Source organism: Odontesthes bonariensis, chromosome 6, assembly GCF_027942865.1.
Source record: "Odontesthes bonariensis isolate fOdoBon6 chromosome 6, fOdoBon6.hap1, whole genome shotgun sequence".
In the NCBI taxonomy this organism is placed as follows: Eukaryota; Metazoa; Chordata; class Actinopteri; order Atheriniformes; family Atherinopsidae; genus Odontesthes; species Odontesthes bonariensis.
In genome coordinates, this window is record NC_134511.1 from 11502430 (window position 1) to 11528176 (window position 25747).

General features: G+C 42.8%; 1 protein-coding gene across 1 annotated transcript in view; it reads right to left on the reverse strand.

Annotated features, from left to right (window-relative positions):
- srrm4 (serine/arginine repetitive matrix 4) overlaps positions 1–25163 on the reverse strand; it is a 69978-nt gene extending 44815 nt beyond the window's left edge. Inside the window, exon 1 of the mRNA XM_075467384.1 lies at positions 24331–25163. Within this exon, the coding sequence (XP_075323499.1) occupies positions 24331–24533 (203 nt within the window). The 5' untranslated portion in view covers positions 24534–25163. The remainder of the gene's footprint in view (positions 1–24330) is intronic.
- Positions 25164–25747: the final 584 nt, after the last annotated feature.

Genomic DNA, 25747 nt, shown 5'->3' on the forward strand with positions numbered 1-25747 from the left:
TATCAGAGAAATATAACTGCACAGTCAGCATCCACAATATCTTCATAAGGCAGTCCTTTGGATGGCACATGTGTTTTTTTATGGTTTGAGGTCAAGGTTTGGTCAAGGATCCATTTCCAGTCAAGTAGCTGAATTGTATAGATGTATAGATTTCTGTTCAGTTTGAGGGATTTCATCATAATCAATATATGGATCAGGAGCAGCATTTAATAGCCAGGCATATGTCTGTGCACACATAACTTCCTAAATATTGTCAGATGCGTTCACCGTCCAAGTGACATGAATTTGAACTACGCTTGTCAGAGCAAATCCGTCATCACGCAACCAGATTTGTGAATCATCTCATAAGAGCTGTCTAAGGCTAATTCATCACAGCCTCTGAATACATTACATAATCACCTCTCCTTAACGGGGAGACTTTGAAGGCTGCAAAGTCAATTAAAACTGCTAACAACTTAAAAACCTTGGGAAAAAGAAAAAGTTCTGAAAGAAAAGGTTATGTCAAACAACCATCCAAAGGTGACTCGTGTTAAAGGCAACAGATGTTTGCCATATTTTCAATCGTAGTCTAGGGCGTTAGCATGATCATTTTTCCTAATTAGCATTAAATTCAAAGTGCAGTTGAGGTTGATGTGAGGGTGATGAATGTTCCAGGTATTTGACATTAACTTTGAACAAACTCGGACCAAACACATTGACAAATGAATCTGTAAGGTGATTTCTGAACTTATGACATTCAGAGCTAACTTTTAGCTGATGAATAATATTTATGGACACCGTGTTCCCTTGCCCGGACGCGGGTCACCGGGGCCTCCCCCTGGAGCCAGGCCCAGGGGTGGGGCCCGCCGGCGAGCGCCTGGTGGCCGGGTCTGTGCCCGTGGGGCTCGGTCGGGCACAGCCCGAAGAAACGACACGGGTCCCCCTTCCTACGGGCTCACCACCCGTGGGAGGGGCCATGGGGGTCGGGTGCAATGTGAGCTGGGCGGCAGCCGAAGGCGGGGACCTTGGCGGTCTGATCCTCGGCTACTGAAGCTGGCTCTTGGGACGTGGAACGTCACCTCTCTGCTGGGGAAGGAGCCTGAGCTGGTGCGCGAGGCTGAGCGGTTCCGGCTAGATATAGTCGGACTCACCTCGACGCATGGCTTGGGCTCCGGAACCAGCCTCCTCGAGAGGGGTTGGACTCTCTTCCACTCTGGAGTTGCCCGCGGTGAGAGGCGTAAAGCAGGTGTGGGCTTACTTATCGCCCCCCAGCTGTGCGCCTGTACATTGGGGTTTACCCCGGTAGACGAGAGGGTAGCCTCCCTCCGCCTTAGGGTGGGGGGACGGGTCCTGACTGTTGTTTGTGCTTATGCACCGAACGGCAGTTCAGAGTACCCACCCTTTTTGGAGTCCCTGGAGGAGGCACTAGAGAGTGCTCCTCCGGGAGACTCCCTCGTCCTGCTGGGGGACTTCAATGCTCACGTGGGCAATGACAGTGAGACCTGGAGGGGCGTGATTGGGAGGAACGGCCCCCCCGATCTGAATCAGAGTGGTGTTTTGTTGTTGGACTTCTGTGCTCGTCACGGATTGTCCATAACGAACACCATGTTCAGGCATAAGGGTGTCCATATGTGCACTTGGCACCAGGACACCCTAGGCCGCAGCTCGATGATCGACTTTGTAGTCGTATCATCGGACTTGCAGCCGTATGTCCTGGACACTCGGGTGAAGAGAGGGGCGGAGCTGTCAACTGATCACCACCTGGTGGTGAGTTGGCTCCGCTGGTGGGGGAGGAAGCCGGTCAGACCTGGCAGGCCCAAACGTATTGTGAGGGTCTGCTGGGAACGGCTGGCGGAATCCCCTGTAAGGAGGAGTTTCAACTCCCACCTCCGGCAGAGCTTCAACCATGTCCCGGGGGAGGTGGGGGACATTGAGCCCGAATGGGCCATGTTCCGTGCCTCCATTGTTGAGGCGGCCGACCGGAGCTGTGGCCACAAGGTGGTCGGTGCCTGTCGTGGCGGCAATCCCCGAACCCGCTGGTGGACCCCAGTGGTGAGGGAGGCCGTCAAGCTGAAGAAGGAGTCCTATCGGGCCTTTTTGGCCAGTGGGACTCTGGAAGCAGCTGATGGGTACCGACAGGCCAAGCGGAACGCAGCCTCGGCGGTTGCTGAGGCAAAAACTCGGGCTTGGGAGGAGTTCGGGGAGGCCATGGAGAACGATTTCCGGACGGCCTCGAGGAGATTCTGGTCCACCATCCGGCGGCTCAGGGGGGGGAAGCGGTGCATCGTCAACACCGTGTATGGTGAGGGCGGGGCTCTGCTGACTTCAACTAGGGACGTCGTGAGTCGGTGGGGGGAGTACTTCGAGGGCCTCCTCAATCCTACCGACACGCCTTCCGATGAGGAAGCAGAGTTGGGGAGCTCGGACGTGGGACCTCCCATTTCTGGGGCTGAGGTTGCCGAGGTGGTCAAAAAACTCCTCGGTGGCAAGGCCCCGGGGGTGGATGAGGTCCGTCCTGAGTTCCTCAAGGCTCTGGATGTTGTGGGGCTGTCTTGGTTGACACGCCTCTGCAGCATTGCGTGGACATCGGGGGCAGTGCCTCTGGACTGGCAGATCGGGGTGGTGGTCCCCCTCTTTAAAAAGGGGGACCGGAGGGTGTGTTCCAACTATAGGGGGATCACACTCCTCAGCCTCCCTGGTAAGGTCTTTTCGGGGGTACTGGAGAGGAGGATCCGCCGGATAGTCGAATCTCGGATTCAGGAGGTGCAGTGTGGTTTTCGTCCTGGCCGTGGAACAGTGGACCAGCTCTATACCCTCCGCAGGATCCTGGAGGGTGCATGGGAGTTCGCCCAACCGGTCTACATGTGTTTTGTGGACTTGGAGAAGGCGTTCGACCGTGTCCCTCGGGGACTCTTGTGGGGGGTGCTCCGGGAGTATGGAGTGCCGGACTCCTTGATATGGGCTGTTCGGTCTCTGTATGACCGGTGTCAGAGTTTGGTCCGCATTGCCGGCAGTAAGTCGGACATGTTTCCTGTGAGGGTTGGACTCCGTCAGGGCTGCCCTTTGTCACCGATTCTGTTCATAATTTTTATGGACAGAATTTCTAGGCGCAGCCAGGGCGTTGAGGGGGTCCGGTTTGGCGACCTCAGAATCGGGTCTCTGCTTTTTGCGGACGATTTGGTTCTGTTGGCGTCGTCAGGCCGTGACCTTCAGCTCTCACTGGAGCGGTTCGCAGCCGAGTGTGAAGCGGCTGGGATGACCATCAGCACCTCCAAATCTGAGACCATGGTCTTCAGCCGGAAAAGGGTGGAATGCTCTCTTCGGGTCGGGAATGAGATCCTTCCCCAAGTGGAGGAGTTCAAGTATCTCGGGGTCTTGTTCACGAGTGAGGGACGAATGGAACAGGAGATTGACAGACGGATTGGTGCGGCGTCTGCAGTGATGCGGGCTCTGCACCGGCCCGTCGTGGTGAAGAAGGAGCTGAGCCAGAAGGCGAAGCTCTCGATTTACCGGTCAATCTATGTTCCTACCCTCACCTATGGTCACGAGCTGTGGGTAGTGACCGAAAGAACGAGATCGCGAATACAAGCGGCCGAAATGAGTTTCCTCCGCAGGGTGTCTGGGCTCTCCCTTAGAGATAGGGTGAGAAGCTCGGTCATCCGGGAGGGGCTCGGAGTAGAACCGCTGCTCCTCCGCATCGAGAGGAGTCAGATGAGGTGGCTCGGGCATCTGGTGAGAATGCCTCCTGGACGCCTCCCCGGTGAGGTGTTCCGGGCCCGTCCCACTGGGAGGAGGCCCCGGGGAAGACCCAGGACACGTTGGAGAGACTATGTCTCTCGGCTGGCCTGGGAACGCCTCGGGGTCCCCCCAGAAGAGCTGGAGGAAGTGGCCGGGGACAGGGACGTCTGGGTCTCTTTGCTCAAGCTGCTGCCCCCGCGACCCGATCCCCGGACCAGCGGAAGATAATGGATGGATGGATGGATGGATGATCACATTTAACATTTAATATTGACTAAGTTATTAGCAAGGATAAAAATAAACTTAAACAGGAGCAGGACCGTTGCCTTGGCAACAGAAACACCAGAAATACTTTGTAGATGTAGAAACTATCCCAAATGATTTTCTTTGGTTTGTATATATGTCATGGAATGGTAGACTTATCAGTAGCTGAAGTCATCAGCATTTGAGTGATCATGCACTTGACAAGAAAATGAAAATATCTTTTTCCTTTTTCTTGGTTTTGATTTTTTTCTGAAAATTAATAAAAAATAAAAAAAACATCAAATGGTTTAACATAGGTGACCTGAATTTGCTCAAAGGATAATTTCATTAATCTCTTCAGTTTTTTTTTTTAGTGTGACCGAATGGGAGATTTCTTCAACACTTCCTCACACGTCTCACCAGGTTTGGAAACAGCAACAAACCTGTCAGCTCCATTTTTCCTAATCAGTCCTCAGTAGATGTGCCGACGACTGGAAAGTCAGTCGGGATAACGCTCAAACTGGGAACGAACACACTCGGAAGAAAAGTTTTTAAATAAGTTTGTACCCTCTGCATAACCACAGCAACAGTGACTCACTTTTAACGTTGATATTGAGCCTCATGTCTTCCACAAATCAGAGTCACATTTCATCTCGACATTCCTGATCCAAGTATGTCCAATGAGGCGTTAGGAAGTGTACGTCTCTGAAACTGAACTTCAGGCTATCCAAGATATGTTGCTGGGTCAAAATTGCAAGGAGGCAACGAAGCTGAAATGGATCAAGAACGATTACTGCATTACATGACTCTGCTAGAGTGAAAACTGCCTGAAAAGTTGAGAATAGCTCTCTGAACTGTGTTGCCCTTTCACTGTGCTGACATTTTGCTCAATTGGTTGTGTAGTCTAAGGAAAAGAGTGTTTGATGAGAGACAAGACAAACTGTCAAGACAACTCAACCGGAATTCTAGGAAATTTAGTGACATGAATTCTTGTTATAGAAATGAATGGATGTTGGAAAAGTTGCACTCAATGAGTAAGAACATCTGAAAAGTAAACATTTCACACTCTAAACTGAGCTAGTATTCTCTGATGCAACCTTATCAGAAAAATTCGGGCAATGACATGAAGACCTGTCTTCCAACATTCGTTCACCTTAAAGGTGTCATTCATTTGGAAGCGCTTGTCATTTTGAAGTGACAGCGGAGCCGAGAGCAAGGCAGAGGGAAGGAGGTAATGCAGCAGGCCAATTAAATCCTCCGCTACCATCTCCGATTGCAATTGTGACATCAACACCACCGCAGTTTGCACCCTTACCCTTGCATCAGTTATGCAAATGGTGGCAATTTCGCATGAATGGCAGATCGTCTTCGAGAAATGAGGATGGGCAAGAAGCGAAAATGAAAAATGGAGGAGGAGGCTGAGACGTGGGAGCCACTCAGCCTTGAAATGATTTAATTTAAGTGATGAGGAGTTGACTTTGATAAGTTTCCATTTTAATAATGAATACTGTGACCGCTCCAGGGGTCCAGTTAAAAAGAAGCATACTTTGCAAAAAAAAAGGAGAGTAAAAAAGGAGACCAACAAGCCTTAGAGTAACTTTAAGGCTTGAGTTTCCTATGTATGTCTGTTTGAGTGTTTGCGCTCAAACTGCACAGTAAATAAGATGCTTCTGTAAGTTATTTTTAAGTTAAATTCATGTTGTAGGTTAAATTTACTGCTAGGGGAAAAGGGACATCAGCTGAATATGTAGGATTTTTTTTACATTTTCCAATATGCCAGCTCTGGGGTGTACATGCATATTTAATGAGGCCTTTGCCTCGATGAAATTTTAGAGTGAGAAAATTTTCAGCCTTGTGTCATTATGAGTGATTGTGCTACCTAATGGCACATACCACTTGGACGTGGCAATAACTATCTGTCTCGCCCCGAAGGCACCACTGATCTTATTTGGATATGGCTTTTTCCAACTGATGTATATTCAACACCTGTCACATGATATCATTTACATTGAGGCACTTGCAATTGCCTCAACTGTCAAAAACTACTGATTCATTATTTAATCAATTCATTGTCTTCTTTGGCTCGTTTTTATTTCCTACAAACAAACAAAAGTGACAACTTCAAATGTATATGGTCGTTTCTCAAACTCTCCATTTAGTTATGATCGTCATGTGCGAGTTACATTTGAAAGTAAAAATATCAAAATATTAGACATTTTACTGATAAATGGACTTGAAATGAATATGTTTAATGCCAAAATGGCTGCCAGTTCATTTTCTACGGATCAGCTGATCAATCACAAAAATGATTGGAGCCGACTCCTTTTGGCCCTCCTCTGAAAAACATGGGGTTGGTTCCCTCAGCCTTTTGTTTTAGATTTAATTACACAATTCTAAATCCTTTAAAAGTCCTTTAAAAGTACTGTAGTTGTCCCAATCATAGACACAAAACAAACAAAGATTTGTATTCATCAATATGCTCAAAGAATGGATCGATTTAAATGTACCATAAACCGGTCGAAGGCCCAATTCTGAATTTAGAAGTTGGTTGACGAAGCTTTTATTAAAGATGGTTTACAGTGCACCCTCAAATCAAATCTAAAATGTAAAGCCTAGAAAACATCTGGACTTCATAAGAAAGAAGGACATTTAGATTGAAAAAAACAGAGAACAGCTGTATCACAACAAATCTGAACACTGGTGAAAACTATATTGATCCTGTGAACGCAAGTAGTTTTTAAACATTTGAAACCTTGCAGAACCATCGACAGAACTGTGTCAGTGACACTTAAAATGCAAATGCAGAGACCTCTCGGGCTAATTAGTAGTATTGTCTTGTTCTTTTCAATGCAATTGTTCTCTCTAAAGGTTTGTGCCAAAGAAGCACAGTTTGCAGGTACTGTAGGTAGATGTCGATAAAACAAATATGCCTCTTGAATAAATCGTGTGGACTTATTTTTCAAGATAGTCGCCCCGTCAATCAAATGGAATAGATTTGCATTCATGTATGAACGAGTTGAATAACAAACTAATCAACAAACCACATAATCAGAAATTCAGAATAGCCTTAATCAAATCTAGCAGCACGTGGTCTAATCACATTGCTTGATCACACGGACTTGAGAATTTTTATGAGTCACCGCGTGTGAGCAGAAGGCAAAGACAAACGGGATGATGCACATAGTGTCTATTTCAACAGCTGTAAGTAGAAACAGTGAGGTCACAGGTGTGGAAGTGAAAGAAGTCAGGATTTAATTTAAATATTTGTACTGAAGCATTTCCAGTGAGTCGGCACATTTTGACTCACCTCTAATTTACTTCTGTTTCCCTTTTTACTGCAGGCAAAAAGGACGAGCAGTTAAGCTGAGACTTTTGCACGGATCTTTTTTCGCTTTTGTCTGGCACATCTCTGCTTTGCGAAAATATAATAGGTCATAATGAATGAGCCGTCCTCGTATACCACACTCACCGCTAATGAACTGCTCAAAGGAATAGGTCATCTCCTCCTGTCTGCAAGATTTACTACTGACCGTTTCAAACTGAGCCAGTTGAGGACAAAAGGTTGTACCATCTCTCTTATTGTCGATTATGAGTTTATTCACTGTTATGCAGGGTGTGCATACATACAGTCTCATTCAATTTCCCTTTGCAAAAACTCAAGGGAGGATCTCTATTCTTGAACAGGAAGATGATATTCAGTAAAGTGTAATAACCTTGGCTGCTGTGTCACAGTGACACAGCCTCCACTCTAATTTATAGATTTTCTTTCCTCTTTCACTCTTTCATGCCCTTCAATCTTCTTTTCTCTCATTTTTATTTATTTTTTTTTAAAGTTATTGTGGTCATGTTTCGCCACTGTGTTATACCGATTTGCATTAAAACTCTTTATTTGAAATAAAAAGGCTTAATTTGATTCCGCTGTATATGTTCCTCAAAACTCAGATATCACATAAATCTGCTACATCGCTGACAATCCAGATCATGTGCTTCACATACGTTTTTCATGACACAAAATCTAAAAAACAGGAAGCAATCTCTGTTCTTTTAGCTTATTTAGTTAAGCAAGCTTTAAGCTCACTGTGTGCGAGTTCTTCAGAGTGAGAGGCGTAGACAATATCTTCTGTCAAACTTTTTCGGTTCCGTAATGCAACAGCTGCGTGGAACAAAGCTGGAGAGCAGATGACTAAAGCTATCAGATTGTCACACTTCTTGAAAAACATAAAAAGCACAGACACTCAGAGTCTGAGTCAATCAAAGTGCAGAAAAATATTTCCCCTTTTTAAGGAGAAATCAGGGTGTTTTCTGCGTTAATTATAATCCCACATCTTTGTATTTCTGTTTACTCACTGAGTCTACACTCGATCCACTAACTAAATGACAAGCACACACTCACACACATATTGTGAGCAGGCAACTCAATTTGCTATGTTAATGGAGTTAAATTCCATGAGTCTTCTCAAATGTCAGCGCATTAGATTTAAACACAAAGCGAGTACGGATCCATATAACTTCAGGTCAGTCGAAATGTGTTGTCACAAACACTTTAAATTTTTATGAAGAAGAAAGTAACTCAAACAGGGTTGAATGCTCTTTTTTTCCGTCTCTTTCTTAACATGGAATTAAACTAATTCATGCATAAAAACTCAGACTAAAAAAAAATCCATTCCCTCTTCCCTGCCACCGAAGCATAAAATTCTCTTTACACCATGACAGCTTATTCCCTTATGTTTTATAGTGGCTGACTGAACATTTACATCTTTGCATAGCTGTGTGCAATATCCTTTGTTATATGAAGTAGAAGACAATGCAACTAATTCAGTCAAGTTTTGAGGCACTAATACTTTAAGTATTTACTTTTTCCTCCATAAATTTATTCTTTAAAATACCTTTACTTTTCATGTCAGTCTTATATGCAATGACATGAAATATTATGATCGTTGAGTGTTCAAATCTGAAGGAAATGGAAAGTTGTTCTCTCTCTTTACCGGAGATAATTATCAAAAATTCCTTCATAAAGTTTTTGAAATCAAAATGTATTACTGTCCCTTATTACATTAAAAAACACCGTAGATAACTGTTTACCACAATGAATGAATTAACTATCATTAAATGTATTTAATTATATCAGCCTCTGTTACTTTCTCCGATTTCTCAACGATGGGCAACTGAAGTTTAATATTGGCAGTGCTGTGGAATTATTACTAATTGCATACAAATATGGTTTTGTCCCCCTCAAAAAAGGCAGATATCATTGAAATATATATGTGCATTCAGCTCTTGTAAGAATAACATGCAGTGTTTTCATCCAAAACTGCTCAGACTTGGTGGGTCACCAGGCAAACAAGAACCTTCCCCAGGCCTGCCAAAAAATATTAGTTCAAATGCCAAAAATAATGCCAACTGGAAATCCGTTGCTTTATTCCAATCAGGAGTTTGTGTATCAGGCTGTTTTGAAGACCAATTAATAAAAATCTCTGCAATGTTACCTAATTTATGTGTTTTTGTTTTTTAGCTCACTACTAAAAAAGATTTTTCCAAGCCTGGGTTCTCTGCAACTCCACAGAGGTCCAAGCAACAGAGCAGATTAATTAATTAAGTCAGTTGAAAAGTGAAATGTCACTCCTCCTTGGAGTGCATATGCAGGGCTTGAGCATGTTTTTATTTGAGCCTTAAACCATAACTGCAGGGGGAAAAAAAATACAGATAAAAGAATAGAATTTAGATTCAAGTTTATTACTCAGATTAACTACCAAGATTGGAGCTCTACCACCTCACCTTCTCATGCACTCACTTGACCCCTGAAGCAAACTGAGTTTGAAAATAGTCTTTATGACCAGTGTCCCTGAGGTACAACTAAATAAAACCCTAGAAATACTCGACCAGTTCGAAACACTCAGTGCTGAAAGCCCCACCCCAAAGGTTCTGGGTAATCTCAAAAGTACTACCTCTCTTTAATGGCTTGGAGGATGAAATTTCTCCCCTGGAACTTGTTCAGCTGCTGGTTTCTGATGTGGTAAAGGAAGGGGCTGAGGCAAGGACTCCATAAAAGACTGTAGTTTGGAAATGTAGCTATTTATGGTTGTTCTTCTCCACTTCCTCAGAGGGGACAGTAGTATTAATCCATATTACGCAACATAATATTACTCCAGTTGATGAAAACACACAGGCTGCGTACTGCTGCACCACATCCTATGACTCCCGTCAAGTGTTGCTACAAGCACCAATGGGAATCACTGCCTTGCAGCCTGCATCTGACCACACAGATCATGGGCAGAAGTTCCTGATCGCAGTTGTCGGTTTGTCATATTATTTCTTGGAAAAAGAACAGAACAATCTACATAGTGTAGGCTAGTGTAAATGAGCTGGTTCACCATTTCAACTCTGAAACACAGCAATATTTCTGATGGGATTTAAAGACAAGGTTATGGGTTGGATATCTCGAGGTATTTCTTTTTTTTTAATGATTTTTTTGGGGCTTTTATGACTTTAATGGACAGGACAGTTCAAGAGAGACAGGAAGCAGGGGGCAGAGAGAGGGGGAAAGACATGCAGAAAAGGGACATCTGATACGAGATTCGAACCGGAGCCAGCTGCAGTGAGGACTGTAGCCTCTGTACATGGGGCGCCTGCTTAACCCACTACACCACCGACCACCCATCTCGAGGTATTTCTTGACCTTAATCATAATTTGTCCTTATCCATTTTTACAAACAGTTTGATACATGACCGTACTGCTGTAGTTATAACAGCAGGGAAGAAAAAAAAAAAAACGTGAAAAGATTGTCAGTGAATCTTTGAAAAAGAGCTGCTTATGGGACAGGAGCCACAATGTACTTGCAAAGAGTGGTTAAAATGACTAAACTTGCTTTTTAAGAGCTCCGATGGTCAAGACGTTACAAAAGGGTTGAATAATTATAAGAATGTATAGCTATCGATCCTAAATGTCTGAGGCTCAGACTGAACTATCTAAATCTGATAACAGTGGTGAGGATACAAAGCTCTAAGCTCCACTGCTGACAGAAGGGTAGCCAAAGCTACTACAGGTAAATCAATATTAGATTTCAGACACATTGATGTTGGGGTGGTCCTGAGGGAACCCTGGAAACAACTGCTCATTAGTACAGAAGTAAAAAAGTGGCCTCCACGATGTATGCAATCATGAAACCTCTCATGAATAAACAGGTTAGATCGAGAACTATCCTGAATAGAATTATGACTAGACTAGAATTATGTATAACATGGATACTAGTACAAGTAAAGTAGAATAGAGGTAATACTGAATTAAAAAAAGCCTTTTTGGCTACAAGTTGACTGAAAACAAGCCTGCACATGACAACCAGTAATAATATCTGGGCTACATACAGTATCCAAGACTAAAATGTCTTCTTCAGGATGAGAGCTGCTATCGGCCGCTGGCGGGAGGCAGTGTGTCCTGCATTTTCCTCCCATGCAGAAGTGGACCACACTCAAGGAACTATGTTCCCTGAGGGCAAAATTTCACAGCAGCTTTGAGCGGATTTTTGAAGGAAAAGTGTTGACACTCATCTCTTTGCTTTGATCTTCAAAAATGCTGCTGCTGCTCTTCAGCTCTGGAGGAATTATCGTGCTGAACCCCCCCCCCCCATAATAATTGTCAGTGCTGAAATGATATGTCCATACTCTGTGTGTCCACGTGTTTTTCCTCATCATCAGCAGGTGCCTGTACATGGAAGGCAGCTCTGCACACTTTTTGTTTTGCATATGGAGGTCAAACATAGCATGTTCCAAAATGTGATACTTACAGCCCTTAAGGTCATTATTATTATCATCATTTCACCAAAACATATTGGGTTGAGGGTTAAGTTGACCAGAGTTTGTATTTGTGATGCAATCATCTTAGTTTTTTAAGTCCATTGGTCCAACATATATAAAAATCCTTTCTTCAAAATTATTTTTTTTCTTCACAAATTTAAGTATTTCAGCGTTAAAATGATTCAAACTGTTTCAAATTCGCAATTTACCCGAGCTATACTTAAGGTTGTTGCTATTTATGTTTAAGCCACTTGGTTATATCATCTCCATGTTGCCTGCCAGGCATAGAGATTGAGACAATGAACAACACAAAACAGCCAGCAACTCTCAGAGTCATAAGACTGTACCCTCTCTCCTTTTAGGCATGTTCCTCTTCATTAAAGATCGATGCCTGTAAGTGTTTTCATACATGTTGCATGTGTATGTATATATATATATATATATATATGTGTGTATAAATATATATATATTTGTGCACACACTAACCAAAGGATTTAGAGCAGTTCAATCCTCTGACTCATAAACCCAAACAAAAAGCACAGCTGTCATCGTTTCATGGAGAGTGTGTATGAAGACAAAAAAGAGGGATAGATTGGAATTCAAATATCAAAGAGGCTTTTGAGCTCACCATCCACATGGACTTGCTGCTTTCAGGCGCAGATGTTATACCCATCATTCTTAGGCTGTATTAAGCATCTATCACAAGTCAGCACAACAGTGTACTCTGCCAGAATCAATTGGTGTGTCGAGCTAAACTTTCTGAAAGCCTGCCACTTTGACATGCAGACAGAGTGAAAATCCAAAATGTCAGTGTGTGCTTCAAAAGCCAGAAATATTCCTTTTTCTAAGTAATTCCTGAGTCATTGACATTCATCAATTAACTCATTCCAACTCCCCCGTGGTGATAAATTACAGTCATTCCGTGCTGTGGGCCAGTGAGCGTCTTTCTTATTCTGCTTTTAATAAGCTGCTGCTCAGCCTGTCAGTTTCTGCGCCGGTTAATGATAAAGTGAACAAATTCTTCCACTGACTCTCCAACTAAATCATCTTCATCTGTTATAGATTAAGACGAAGTTAAATCCCAGCACATTGAACTTTATATTTTGAACGCTGGTCTACACTGCAGCCCTGCTTCGAAGGGGTTGTCTTGGCGCAGTGCTGCGAGAGAGGAATATGGACGGCTGCAGTGTTAATTGTTAACTGTGGAAGCAATCTGGCTGGTCTCTGCTGGCAGCCGTCACCATGGATCGCATGAGAGCGACACTCAAGATTTAAAATAATTTTTGATAGTCTGCCTCGTGTGTTGAGTGATGGAGAGAATTTATTTCTGTCTTTTACTCATTACAGCTACATGACAAATAAATTATTCTGACAGATAAACATATCAATTGATGCCCAGCACATCACACTTAGCATTTTTTAGGCTTGCTTGGTTCACAACCACTGTTTTGAAGTGTCGAATGCTAAAAAACTGAAAAACTCAATTAAGGGCATTACTGAATCAGTTGTCTGCCGTTAAAGCTCTTTGCCTCTTCTGCCACTATTTCGGTGCAATTTAGTGTCAAGTATCATCCAGTAATTGTCACTTGTGGCCACAGCAGCTGCAGTTAAGCTGTACTTTTAATTGGCCTAAAACACGTTGTTCCTGTAACTATTCTGCAGAGATCACTCACAGGCACAATAACAGCCACCGCAGGCAGTTATTTTCCAACAAAAAAGTTAGTAGATGAAAAAAAATCTAAACCACAGCAGATTCTTTCTAAAGCATTTAAGTACTTTATGACTAAAAGGGGACACAATGATTCCTTTAGAGATGCTGTTGGACTGCAGCAGTATCCTCAATTTAAGTTTCTACAGTTGAACTTTGGCATAATTTTGCACTATTTCAGCAACTGGTCTTTATTTTCATATAGATTTAAATTTCCAGTCAAATGTATTTTTTCATGTTAGCTAAATAGTTATGCTTTGGTAATTAGGGAAATGCTCCAGATCTTGTGCAAGTGCAACCCCAACTAAGCAGCCTTAAAAACAACAACAACAAAAGCTCAGCTTTAAGTCTCATCAACTGAACACCAAGCCTTTTGTCAAATACCTGGATGTGTTGTCTACAGTGACACAGCTAGCCAAATCCAGTTCAGTTTGGAGTTCAGAAATGCTACAGTAACACCATTATAGTGTAAACGCTTTCATTTCTTCACAGTTTAAATTCTGCATTTCAGATTGCACAAATAAGAATGTGAGAATGTGGCAGCTTGCTACAAAGAAAAACAAAATAACAGATTATATACTTACCCTGGCCCTAAATAAAATTTATATAATCCTAACTAATGCATTCATGGTCAGTCAATGCAGTCAATGTTGTTGTTGAAAAGGTGTAAATACAGCCGGCCAGTAAGTATAATGATTTGACTCTGAAGCAATGGAACAAGGTCATATGGTCTGATGAGTTTACCTTGTTCCAGAGTGATGACAGCTTCAGGGTAAGAAGAGCCGTGGATGAAGTGCTGCAGCCATCATGTCGAGTGCTTGTTGTACCACTATTGTGGGGGCATCATTATGATCTGGGGTTGCTACAGATGGTCAGGTCAAGGTTCAGCAAAGTCATCTGCCCTAAAATCGAGGTCAGCTGACAACTAGAATATAGTCAATTACCACATTTTTTCCATCAGTGGACTTTTTTGTTCTCCAGATGACCTGGGCATATCACAAGATGACAATGCCAGGCGTCATCGGACTCAAATTGTGAAAGAGTGGTTCAGGGAGCAAGAGACTTATACTGCAGAGGTAAAAAGGACTAAGTGTGTGAGAGCGAGCCCACATTGTGAACTCGCCAATCAAACCAACGACGTTGTTGTCGCTCGTGGGATTTTTTAAATCTTTTGTATATAAATCATAACCAGATAACATCATATAACCTGTGATAATCATAAATTTGATAAAAACACAACACATCATGACTTCAATGGTTTCCTTTTCTCATGTATATTAAAGATCATTTGAACGCTTCAGTATTATTTGTGATTCTGAATATGACCCCTCTTGACCCTACATGCTGTGATCGTACAATAATCAAACATAAATTCATATTTCTGCTCCATGTTCTCATATAACAACAGAATTCCGATATAAAAGGCAAACGAACAGCGTATCAAGTGTTAACCCACTGACAGTGGCGGGATTCAAATGGATTCGGGAATCAATATCAAATATGAATCCACTTTGGTGATAAGTCCAATTCCTGCCTGGGGAGTTCTCCTGCTCTCTTGTCAGCATGCTTCAGCAGCCACATCCTGCGCACTCTGTAATGTGACACAGACGCAGGGAGGGCGAGTTAACATATACCAAAGAGATACCGAGAGAAGCAGGAGGAGACATACTGATGTGGGGAGAGGGAGACAAGTTGGGCAAAGGTACTCTGTGATAAAGAGAGCAGAAGAACAGACAGAGAGATGTATAACGGCACACAAACCCTTTGTCCATCACTAAATCATGTTTGTCATTCTCACAGAGGGAGTTAGAAAGAGAAAAATGCCTCATCTCTGGTTAACTCTGACTGCTGCGGCTTGATGTTTTTTTTTGACTCCTGTATATATCCTGTACTCTTTATTTCCCACTCTCAGAGCACGGTTTTCCCATGTATTAGCTTGTTGGTGTGTATGTTCCAGCACGTTTTGCAGAGGTGGCTGCTGCAGCAATTGAAAGCCATGGCATTTTGTTTAGCAAACTGTGCGATCCTGATGCGCAAGGAAAGGAAACAAACCATCAATAAATTGACCTGTGAGGGGGCAAGACACAAAACCATTTAATAGACAATCACATAGGCAGAAACCAGACAGAGAGTAAAATTGTTTTCTAAAGTGCCCATTTATCACCACGATGTGAGGTTGACCACTTAATCTGTGAGTAAGCCAGTCAGGTTCCTGTTAGCTTACTGCAGGTAGCGGTATTATTTTCACCGTATATGTCAGGTTTTCAAGAAATTATGACCTCCAAATTGTGCACAGCTAAACATGCATCTCAGAAACAAAGCAAATAGGCTAATATGTCATTATCTGATTTGTAGAATCATGATATCAGCAGTGCTGCAGGGCTTATTTGAAACTGATTTATTTGACATTATATATTAGGCATTAAGAAATAGCATAGTGTTGTTAATTCCCTACATTGTATCCACTGTCACAGTTACATCTTGCACCAGAGCATGTAATATCTATGCTTTTCCAAAGGGCAAAATGTAGCAGATACACAAGAAGGGTTAAAAAATTGTAGAATGATAAAGATGATTTTTCTGATTTGTTTTTAGCTTTGAGGTTCCTCTACACGATGAGATGGGTATTTAACACTTTACCGTGTCTCGCTAGATCGTGACATTGATATTTCACGTCTTGCTGTGTACACCACAACATAAGACTCACTACAGGGAATACAAATGTTTTTACACCTAAGTTTGCCATGAACATAAAGAGGGTAGCCTGGAAAACCAGCGCCAACTGCTGGACGGCAAAATGTTTTGCCTGCGGTTGGGTCTGGCCTCGAACCACTTTTCATTTTGAAAATACTGCCCTGAATCTGGCAGATGGCAACTAAACCAATCACAACGCAGAGATGTGTTTTGAATCAACGCGGGCGGGGCAGAGGGTTCTGGTGCGGGGTTTTGAGGGAGTGACGACAGAGCAGTGCGACGTTGGGCAGTGGAAGCGAACATAGACATCATATAGAACACTAGACTGAGCATTGGCTGCTGAGATGCGAGAAAAACGGCCGCCATCTTGGAGTGGTGAACGTCAAGCTCATGATAACGTTTGTCATTGAATTTGCAACTAGAGACTTGTCAAGATGCCTGGCTGGTGTTCAGCATACAACTGCTCAAACGAGCGAACCAAGGAAAACAGAAGTCGTGGGATTACTTTTCACAAGTAAGATTTAACATTACCGTACTATTGAATCTATTTGTTTTACCAGAGTGTTGTAGTATAAATAGATGCTCCTGAGGCTGTGGCTAGCTAGATTAGCTCACAAGATGAATATGAATGGCTTGATGATATTATAATGAAATTAATGAAAATGAAAACATGACATAGGCTACTTGAACAACAAAGTAATAGCGGAGGGCAACGGCAGAGTAATATTGGCGTATTAACACTATGCGACCACATCGTAAATGAATGACCGATCAGCTAACAGCTGACAGATGACAGCTGAGAGCTGACAGCTCGGCATCAACCATAGCATCCTATTATATAAATGGCTTGAAATTAAGGAAATGAAAACATGACATACTTTAACAACAAAGTTTAAAATAAAGATAAACAATAAAAAACTGTACAGCATTTTATGAACTTCATTTTAGGCGAACGTATGCTAAGGTTACTGAGTTGTATCACTGTTGATATGGGTGGTGGGGTGCGTGCATTACATTTGTGACTTGATTTCACACTTTTTTCCATGGGTTCCGTTGTCTACAAAAATTGCACATCGTTGGTGACGGGCAGAAACCTCGTATCTTTTACATTATCACATTGCATTATACTTGGCAAACACCTTTATCAAAAGTGACCTACAATCAAGGAAAACTATTTCGATTTATATTTAAACGCTTAAAAAAGGAAAAAAAATGGACATACAAGTTTTCAACCTGTCACTAATGACATCACATGGTGCTTTCAAGAGGAGTCTTGTTTTGCTATGATCAGAATAATGAATGTTTTTGTTTTTCCAATTGCAGGTACCTGTCAGTCATGGGGTTTGTTATAAACATTGACACACTGATGCTGATGATTCCCGAACTGCTCCAGGTTCAGAGAACCAGAAAAAGTAAATGTATTGCCAAAGCATAAAATATAATGAACATGTAATGATTAATTTATACACATTGTTTTTGCTGCAATAAAGTGCAGTGTGTCTGAGGGACTTGTTTTGAGGTGCATCCAAAATTGTAGTGCTCTTTTTTGTATATTAATGGCCAGTAGATATCTTCCCTATATATATATATATATATATATATATATATATATATATATATATATATATATAATTGTGGGGAAAAAAAGAAGTGTGAAAAAAAACAATATTGTAATGTTGAAGGTCCGTGTATGATTCACTTAAGAACTAAAAATAAAAATAAAATGAAAAAATGACTCGTTATCTCATTGTTTGTTTTTCAAAGGTGAACCATGAACTATTAATGACTCATGTAGGCCTATATTGTGTTACGTTATGCCAAGTATGAACAATAAATCCCGCCAAACCATGTTTTTTTTTTATCAGTGCTTCACGGATGACATTTAAAACGCATAAACACGAGTGTCATTCAGCGATATATTATTAATTAAATGCGCTGACTGTTCATTGCTCCTATCAACCCGGTTATACTGAATGGAGCGAATCACCACTCCAATATGGCGGCCCTGCGTTACGTTCGGCCCAAGAGCGGTAACGTTCGTTGCTCAGTCTAGTGTTCTATATGACGTCTATGGAAGCGAAAGCACAACAAGAAAGATGGCGGCGGCAATGGAACAGCGCTCGTTTGATTCAGCCTTGGCATCAGTTTTGGAAGAGTCCCCTCCCACCAAAGCTTTCTGTCGCGCTTACTACGTCACAGTCAGTTGCGCTGATTGGTCAGAGCGTTGGCCTATAGGCACAGACACGGTTTGAAAGACAACGGGTTGTGCTCATCAACAATGTTCCGTTGTATCCATTGATCGGAGCCAGACTAAATTAGACATCCAATCCATTTAGGCTGGTTTATCAGGCTATGAAGAGGGAGGAAGGAGAGGGCGTACAGTGGTGCTAGCCCACTGACTCCCATACAGTACACCCAAATTCGGAACTCATGATACATATTTTCCTCAGACCTTCACTCTGCTATTTTACTCTCACTTCTGAAAGGTCAGAGTTCAGCTTTAAAAATACGTGGTTCATGGTTTTGGGTTCCCGTCATCTCAAATGGTCTCCCTTTTGCGAGAGGTATATTGCACTAGTGTCAGAATAAAATGCTAAAATGGTGAGATGCTAACATTTCATGCTTATTGTTGGAGGATTTCTAGCTGGAACACACATTTTAGAGTCTGTATCCTAAAATCAATACTGAAGCTTACATTTTTTATCCTTAACCCTTACTGACTGAAACTGACACTGAAGTAGAAAAGTCCTTGAGCAATACTAAGACAGAAGGGGCTCTAACTGGGCTCTCTAGCGTGACAGTCCACAGTGTAACGCTGTCCTTCTGCCCCGTCCTATCTTCCTTAAAGTCCCGCTCCAGCAGTCCCTCATCTGTTTTTCTGAAAACCTTTTAATTTAATTTTTTTTTTTTTATCACAAAACAAACCAAACACTTTTGGCCTTAATACTGCACAGGCCATGACTCCCCAACTTCTTCCTCATCCAGTGAGTCGGTATCTATGACTATGCTAATAAGACACATCTCTACCCACATCTCCGCCTCTCAGCGCTTCCTCAAAGTCTCCAATGAGTCTGCGAAACTCACACTGCTACACTCATATTGTACAGAACAAACAGCAATAACATAATGATCGGGCTTCTAACTCTCACTCACTGAGCGCCATAACCATGAGCTTTTCACAGAAGATGCAGCAACCGCTTGCACTTATTTCATTTTCAGAAACACAGTGGGACAACAGCAACAGTCTCAATGACTTTCTTCCCACAGTCTGCCCAGTACTCATCACTCGAGAGGCGACTGTGTGAGAAGTCTGACATGGAGCAGCTTCCCTGGGAACAGCCCGTTTCCCAATAGAATCTTACTTGTAATGTCCCTAAGATAAGTAACAGTGTCTAACTTTACAATTAGTTCAGTAGCAAAACCAAGCTGTTTTTAAGTCAAATTCATGAAATTGCTCTTTCAAAATAAAGACTGGCAACTTGTGCATAACTCTCAGGTATTTTTGATGAGACACTGTGATTTCTGTAGTTTAACATATTTGCATAAGACATGAAGGCTTACAGACTCTGATTTCATGTGATCACAATCATAACCAAAACATGTGACATTTTAGTAAGAATAAGAGAACACACCAACTTGCTTTCAGCCTCGCTTGTGTTAGTTTTACCTAGAACTCGCTTTGAGCCCCGCCCACCTGGTAGTTGACATTGGTTGGTGCTGCTTCTCCCAAGTTGTCTATGGGGTTTTCCACCAGCTCGCTTCGGCTCGGCTCGGCTCGGCGCGCTATTGCGTGTTTCCACTAGCACGCCGTACCTGCAACCGGGGCGATTTTCCGTATCACCTCAGCCCTGGTTCCAAGCGGGCCGAAGCGTTATTAAAACGTGACGTCAGCTGACTGCCTTCCACTGATTGGGCGATGAGTGTCATCACTGGAAGCGTCATAACGCGGATAATAAAAGCTAGCGTTAGCAACCGTTAGCTTACCTCCAAACGTCGTCTTTTTGAAGCTCATAACAAAACTCTCTTTTCAATACTGTTTTGTCTGGCGGCTAGGAGTCTTCTCTGGCTCTCTTCTCTTGCCTTCTGTGCGACAAAAATCCACAGGGTGAGCAACAACACGCGCAGCCGTGTTACGACGACCCCGCCCACGTCGAGGAGGCACGAAGTGTAATGGAAACACAACCAAACCGAGCCGTGGCGAGCCGTGTAGAGGTAGTGGAAAAGCGCCATATGTAGAAAATTTGGGCTGTCTGAACTTGCCTTTTTGAGGCTAAAGGCTCTCCACTGCTCTGCTCTAATCCTCACCCCATCAACACCTTAACAATGTGAAAAAGTTGATTTTTAGCAGATGGGGAATTTAAACATTTCTGGACATGTTTTAGTCACAAAAGCAATACCAGAGTACTGTTTTTGTGACAGTTTTACAAAATGCAAAACATAAGCATGTAACAATATGAAGCCTTTAAAATGTTAAAACATTGTTTAGCATATGTGAAAATCTCACATACTGCTAATACATAGGCATATTATGATTTTAAAAGATAATCTTTGGAAATCAGAAGAAGAATTTTACAATTTTATTTTAATTTCTTTGCCTTAAATGGAAAAACTTTTATATTTTGAGCTGTGCATAAAAGTCAGTATCCGTTCTTTCATCAGGTGAGGTTGCCACTGGCTGTGGGAGAACTACACTTTAGAAAAGTGGACAAACCTATGACACATTTACTGCTACTACAATGCAGCCTTTCATAGTCAAGAGTTTTTTTGTTCATACAAAGCTGCAAGTTGTTGTACCAGTCCAAACTCTCCACCTCTGCCTGCTTTGCAACCCTTTTACCTACATTTCAGGTGCACTCATCTTCAATCTTCTGCTGAAAGACTGGAAAGTGACTTTGATAAGCTTCAGTACCGAGCTGTTTTTGGTCACCTTGTCAGACTTCGTTCCACTGAGACTGTTATATTCTATGATTATAACAAAAACTCTTCTTTCAGTTTTTTTTGTCAGTGACAGAATTTCTAAATGCAGTAAAATTAAGAACCTCGATGGAATGATCTGTAATAACTTAAATCAATAAAGTATCAACGATGAGACCGCTTTAAACAAGTGATGACTTTAGAGGTGAGACACTTTTTTATTCTTCATTTTCTCTGTCTTGGTAAATGCCCATCACAACTTGTCATGGCCAAATGGAACATCTTTAAGTATCTTTTTTTGACTGTCAAAGCCTGAATCCTCTCATTTGAGAAGCTGGAACCATGTACTAAATAATTCTGCTGTGATTCAAACCTTGTAGCCACTTATGAGGCTGCAGCTAGATTGCATTACACTACATTCAAAAGTGTTCCCGTTATTTTGTCCGGCCTGCTGTGTATTCCCTCTGGTGCTGTCAACGTACAAGCCCCTCCAACCCCTTTCCCCCTCTTCCTCATTAAACCAGCATCTGCTGAGGTAAAAGGCCAGAAACCCCCTACCATGCACACACACATACACGCACTCTTTTCTCCCCTCCCTTCCTTTGCTCACTCTCATGCTTGCCATCTGCCAGAGTTGGACAATACCCCACTAACACAGCCGCCACACACACAAGCTAACATCCTAATTTAAACCTACGCAATTTCTGAGAAACATCTCCGATACAGATGCACATGAGAGCACACGAATGCAGACACTCACATTCACACTCAATATAACCTGAAGTAAGGCAGTATATTTTTAACAATAAGCCTCCTCCAGGAACAAAAAAAAAAACGTGTTGCAGGGTCATAATGGGTGTGAGAGAAAGCTCACTCTACTGCATGGAGCCAGCAAACTCCTCCCCTCCTCTGTGTGACTGACCTGAAGAGGAGGAGACGGGGGGGAGGACAGAGGGACAACAACACACTCAAATTACTCCTCTGTGGCCATCGGGGCCCCTCCAGCATTTCATCTCAGGAGCAAAGGGAGGCGAGGAGAAAGAGGGAAACGGAAAGGAGAGGCGAGGACGGTGCAAACAGAAACAGACTGAACATGAAACATCTCCCTGTGGCTCTCCCTCTGTCTCCTCTCTTCTTTCCATCTCTGCTCGTTGAGCACAATGCCCTCTCGCTTTCACTGCAATTGTTCATCACCCCTCAGTTATCCACGGTGAATGATAATGTTTCCTCTTGGAGAGAGGCTGAGGAGCAGGCCTAAGGCCATGCATTCTGATTGTCTAAGCGTTCCCCAGTCACTCTCTGCTTGGGCAAAATCAACAGTGCAGCAGGGCGGGAGGAAGGATGCCTTAGCCTCCCCTTGCATCTGTATTCTATAGGAGTTGTGTTAGTTTTTTGTGTTTTAGTCATTATTTACAATTTGTATCACCCAAAAGTCCCCCTGTATTCCTCCGTCCTGTAAGTACACAGGAAGGAGAGTTTTCTGAGAGAAAATCTTAGACCACAGGGACGCCGCTGTTGTCTTTTACTAACCGACCAGGCAAATTAACAACATTATGTCTGCTCCCTGGAGATGTTTGCTCTCGCCTGCCACGCTGCCATCATCTTCACTGTCACCCGGACGAAGCCCATGGAGAGGCAAAGCCACTTGAAGAGAGCTTTCCTCCCAGAGATGCTAAAGTTGAAGAGACAGATGGGCTGCACTCCAGAGTCTCCGGCTATCTCAAAAGGGATGCTCAGCTTGCGGCAGCTAGCCACCTCACATTTCATTTCTGTGGCTCCATTTACTTTATATCTAAAACTTTTTTTTCTATTGCCAGTTTGTCCAAATAGACTTAAATCCATCATCTGTGTCAGAGTATGCTTGATGAGCTTCGGTTATTTGGTTAGATTGCAACTTTAGAGGCACACAAAGGTTTATTTGTTAATTTTCTTACAATAAAAAGTCATTTTGGTCATATCCAAAAAGCTAATACAATCCTTTGTAATCTGGCCATGTGCAGCATTATGGTCCTGCAGTAATAGAAGCTATTAAAGAAACATTATTTGGTTCACTGTGCCCTTCCACTGCCCATGCTGAGGTTGAATGAAATGGACCATTCTAATCCTTATTAACACAGCTAATTTCACATAAGAAAAAATTGATAGTGGGTGTCAAAACCATTCAAAGGTCACCCAAGCAAGCAACATAATTTACTATAGCTCTATGCATGTGCGTGTCTCTGTGAAGGAGGTTGTTCAAATATTTTCATACGTGTTGGAGCATTGATTCAATTAATTTTGCACTGCTGCATATACAGATTATTCAAATACAAAGCAGAGTAAACTGCCACTGATGTGTAGCATCTGACAAACAGGCAAAGGAGCCAGAGCAGCGCCTGACAAAATGAATAAAGCTCTCAAAGCCAACAGATGATGGTTGATCGAGCAGACAGGAGCAAAGCTGGGACGAAAACAACGAAAAGGGATAAAGGGAATCAAACATCCATCCTTGCCCCTGAAGCCTGCCACGCTGCAGCTAACCTTTGGTCAGAGGGATGAAAGTCTCGGAACAAACACGAAAGATGCTGATCCTTTGACAGAGACACTGGTACAAAGCCGCGAAGAACAGACAAGTCTGACATTAGAGGCATGAAGATGCTGTCATGTGACCTTTCAAAGGGCAAATATCTGAACACCCTCCTCTTCGGGCTAGCTGTGCCTGAGCTATATGTCACATGAAGCAGCACAAAGAAGCAGAGAATAATTCTAAATCAGCATGCTCTGTGATAGATTACTTCTACAAACATCATGGCTCTTAAATTCTTACTTATGTGCCCATTGTGGGTCAAAAGATCGCACTGCATTTATGCAAAAACAGGACAAAAAGCAGATGAAAAGCTTCATTTTGTAAACATCTAGGTTACATATGACTGCTGTTTCACAAGCATTCCACTGATTCAGATAGGTCTTAAGCTGCTTTTCTCTAATCTACAACCTCACTGGCAAGTTTAACATGACAAGTTTGTTGAAACTCACATAAACCACTATTTCTCATGACACTTAATCAATTCAACAATAAAAGTCCCAGAAATAAAAAAAATGCAAGATTGTTTTGAAGCTAAAACCCCTTTATGATAATGGTTCAGCTGGAGCTCATTGTAATATCATTTGAGAAAATTGTGACGTTGCTTTTTCAGCAAACTCTCCACAACCACTTCCTGGCTGAATTTGCTGTTAAATGACAGAAGCTTGATGATGATTGAGAACAAAAGAAGAGAACTCACTCAATTACTCTCCTGCGGGCAGTGATGCTCGCCACGATGACGCTCTCTGGTCTTGGGGTGGCCACAGCCTTAAACGTCCCTTTCCAAAACTTCTCAAAAAGCTGCTTTTCTCCCAGTTGCTGAAGGCTGGCAGTGCTGCTCTGTGATCCCAGGGACGGAGAGGGGCCACTGGGACCAAGCTGGAGTGAAAACAGTGGCTGCATTTTTTGTTTTTACGGACTCCAAAGCAGATCTAATTCAGTCCTTCATCCAACAGACGCACAGTCATGAACACACAGACACACTCGACAGTTGTTGCTCAGGAGCTGTCCAAGTACTGAATCAAAGCTCGCGGAGTTCAGCGACTGTTTTGCGCCTCTTCTCCTCTCACTGCAGCAGGTCAATGTGTCAGCGCGTCTGTCGCCTCTTCACTCCTGAGCGGGAGCGTGGGGAGAAGGACAAAAGCGGACCCTCTCCAGCTGGAGGCTGGGTATTGTTCGTGAGAATGAGAACGGGTGGGGGAGATTTTGTTTCTCCGCCTCTCCTCTCCTGTCACATCTGCTGCTCTTTGGGATGGGGTCTGGGTCAGGGCTGGGAGCCAGAGCCGGAGCGCTCCTTCTTCATTGTCCGTTGCTTTTACGCAAAATTAAGCATTCCCTTCAATTTAGATGTTGCATGTTTCAGTCAGGAGGAGTGAGTGGGTTTCCTGTTAAAAAAAAAGATAAAGAGCTTTTTTTTTCTGCAGAGGAGACCGTGTGCTCACACACAGCAGATGAGGCTGAGCCTGTGTCGAGGCGAAGTGTTGCTGTGTGTCTGAGGGCAGGTTTCAATGTGAGCTGAGGAGAGTGTGTGCCAGAGGGTGAGATTCGAATGAGGAGCTCAGCTGAGAACGGCTTGTTTTGTGTCTCTGAGTCTGTGACGTCAAAACTGGGGGCTGGACGATGGGAAGAGGGACACCCTCTGCCACTCTCTGCGTGTTACACTGTCTCAGTCTGCTTTACCTTTGATTAGGTTCACTTCTCATCCTGACATGTCGGCATCACTGTCTCCCTCCTTCTTTTCTCTGTCTTCCTTTTTTCATTCATCAACACTCCAGCCACCCTGGTTTCTTTCTTTCTTAGTCCCCTCATAGTTCCTTCTACTTTCTAATTATTTCGTTTAATCATTTAAGTTGTTTAAAAGAAAATTCATCGACAACTTTTTGCGAACAGATATATCATTTCAGCTGTATCTAATAAGGAATAATTGTATGAGGTGGTATGACTTTGTGCAGTACAGCTATTATTTTTTCTATATTTGCAGCATGTGATTGATATGCCTACTTTAAAGGAGACATATACTATTTTATCATAATTTGACACAATTTCCTGACGTCTTAATGAAATATCTCTGGCAAGCTTTGGTCAAAATACCACAAAGAGACAGTACAACAGCTCCT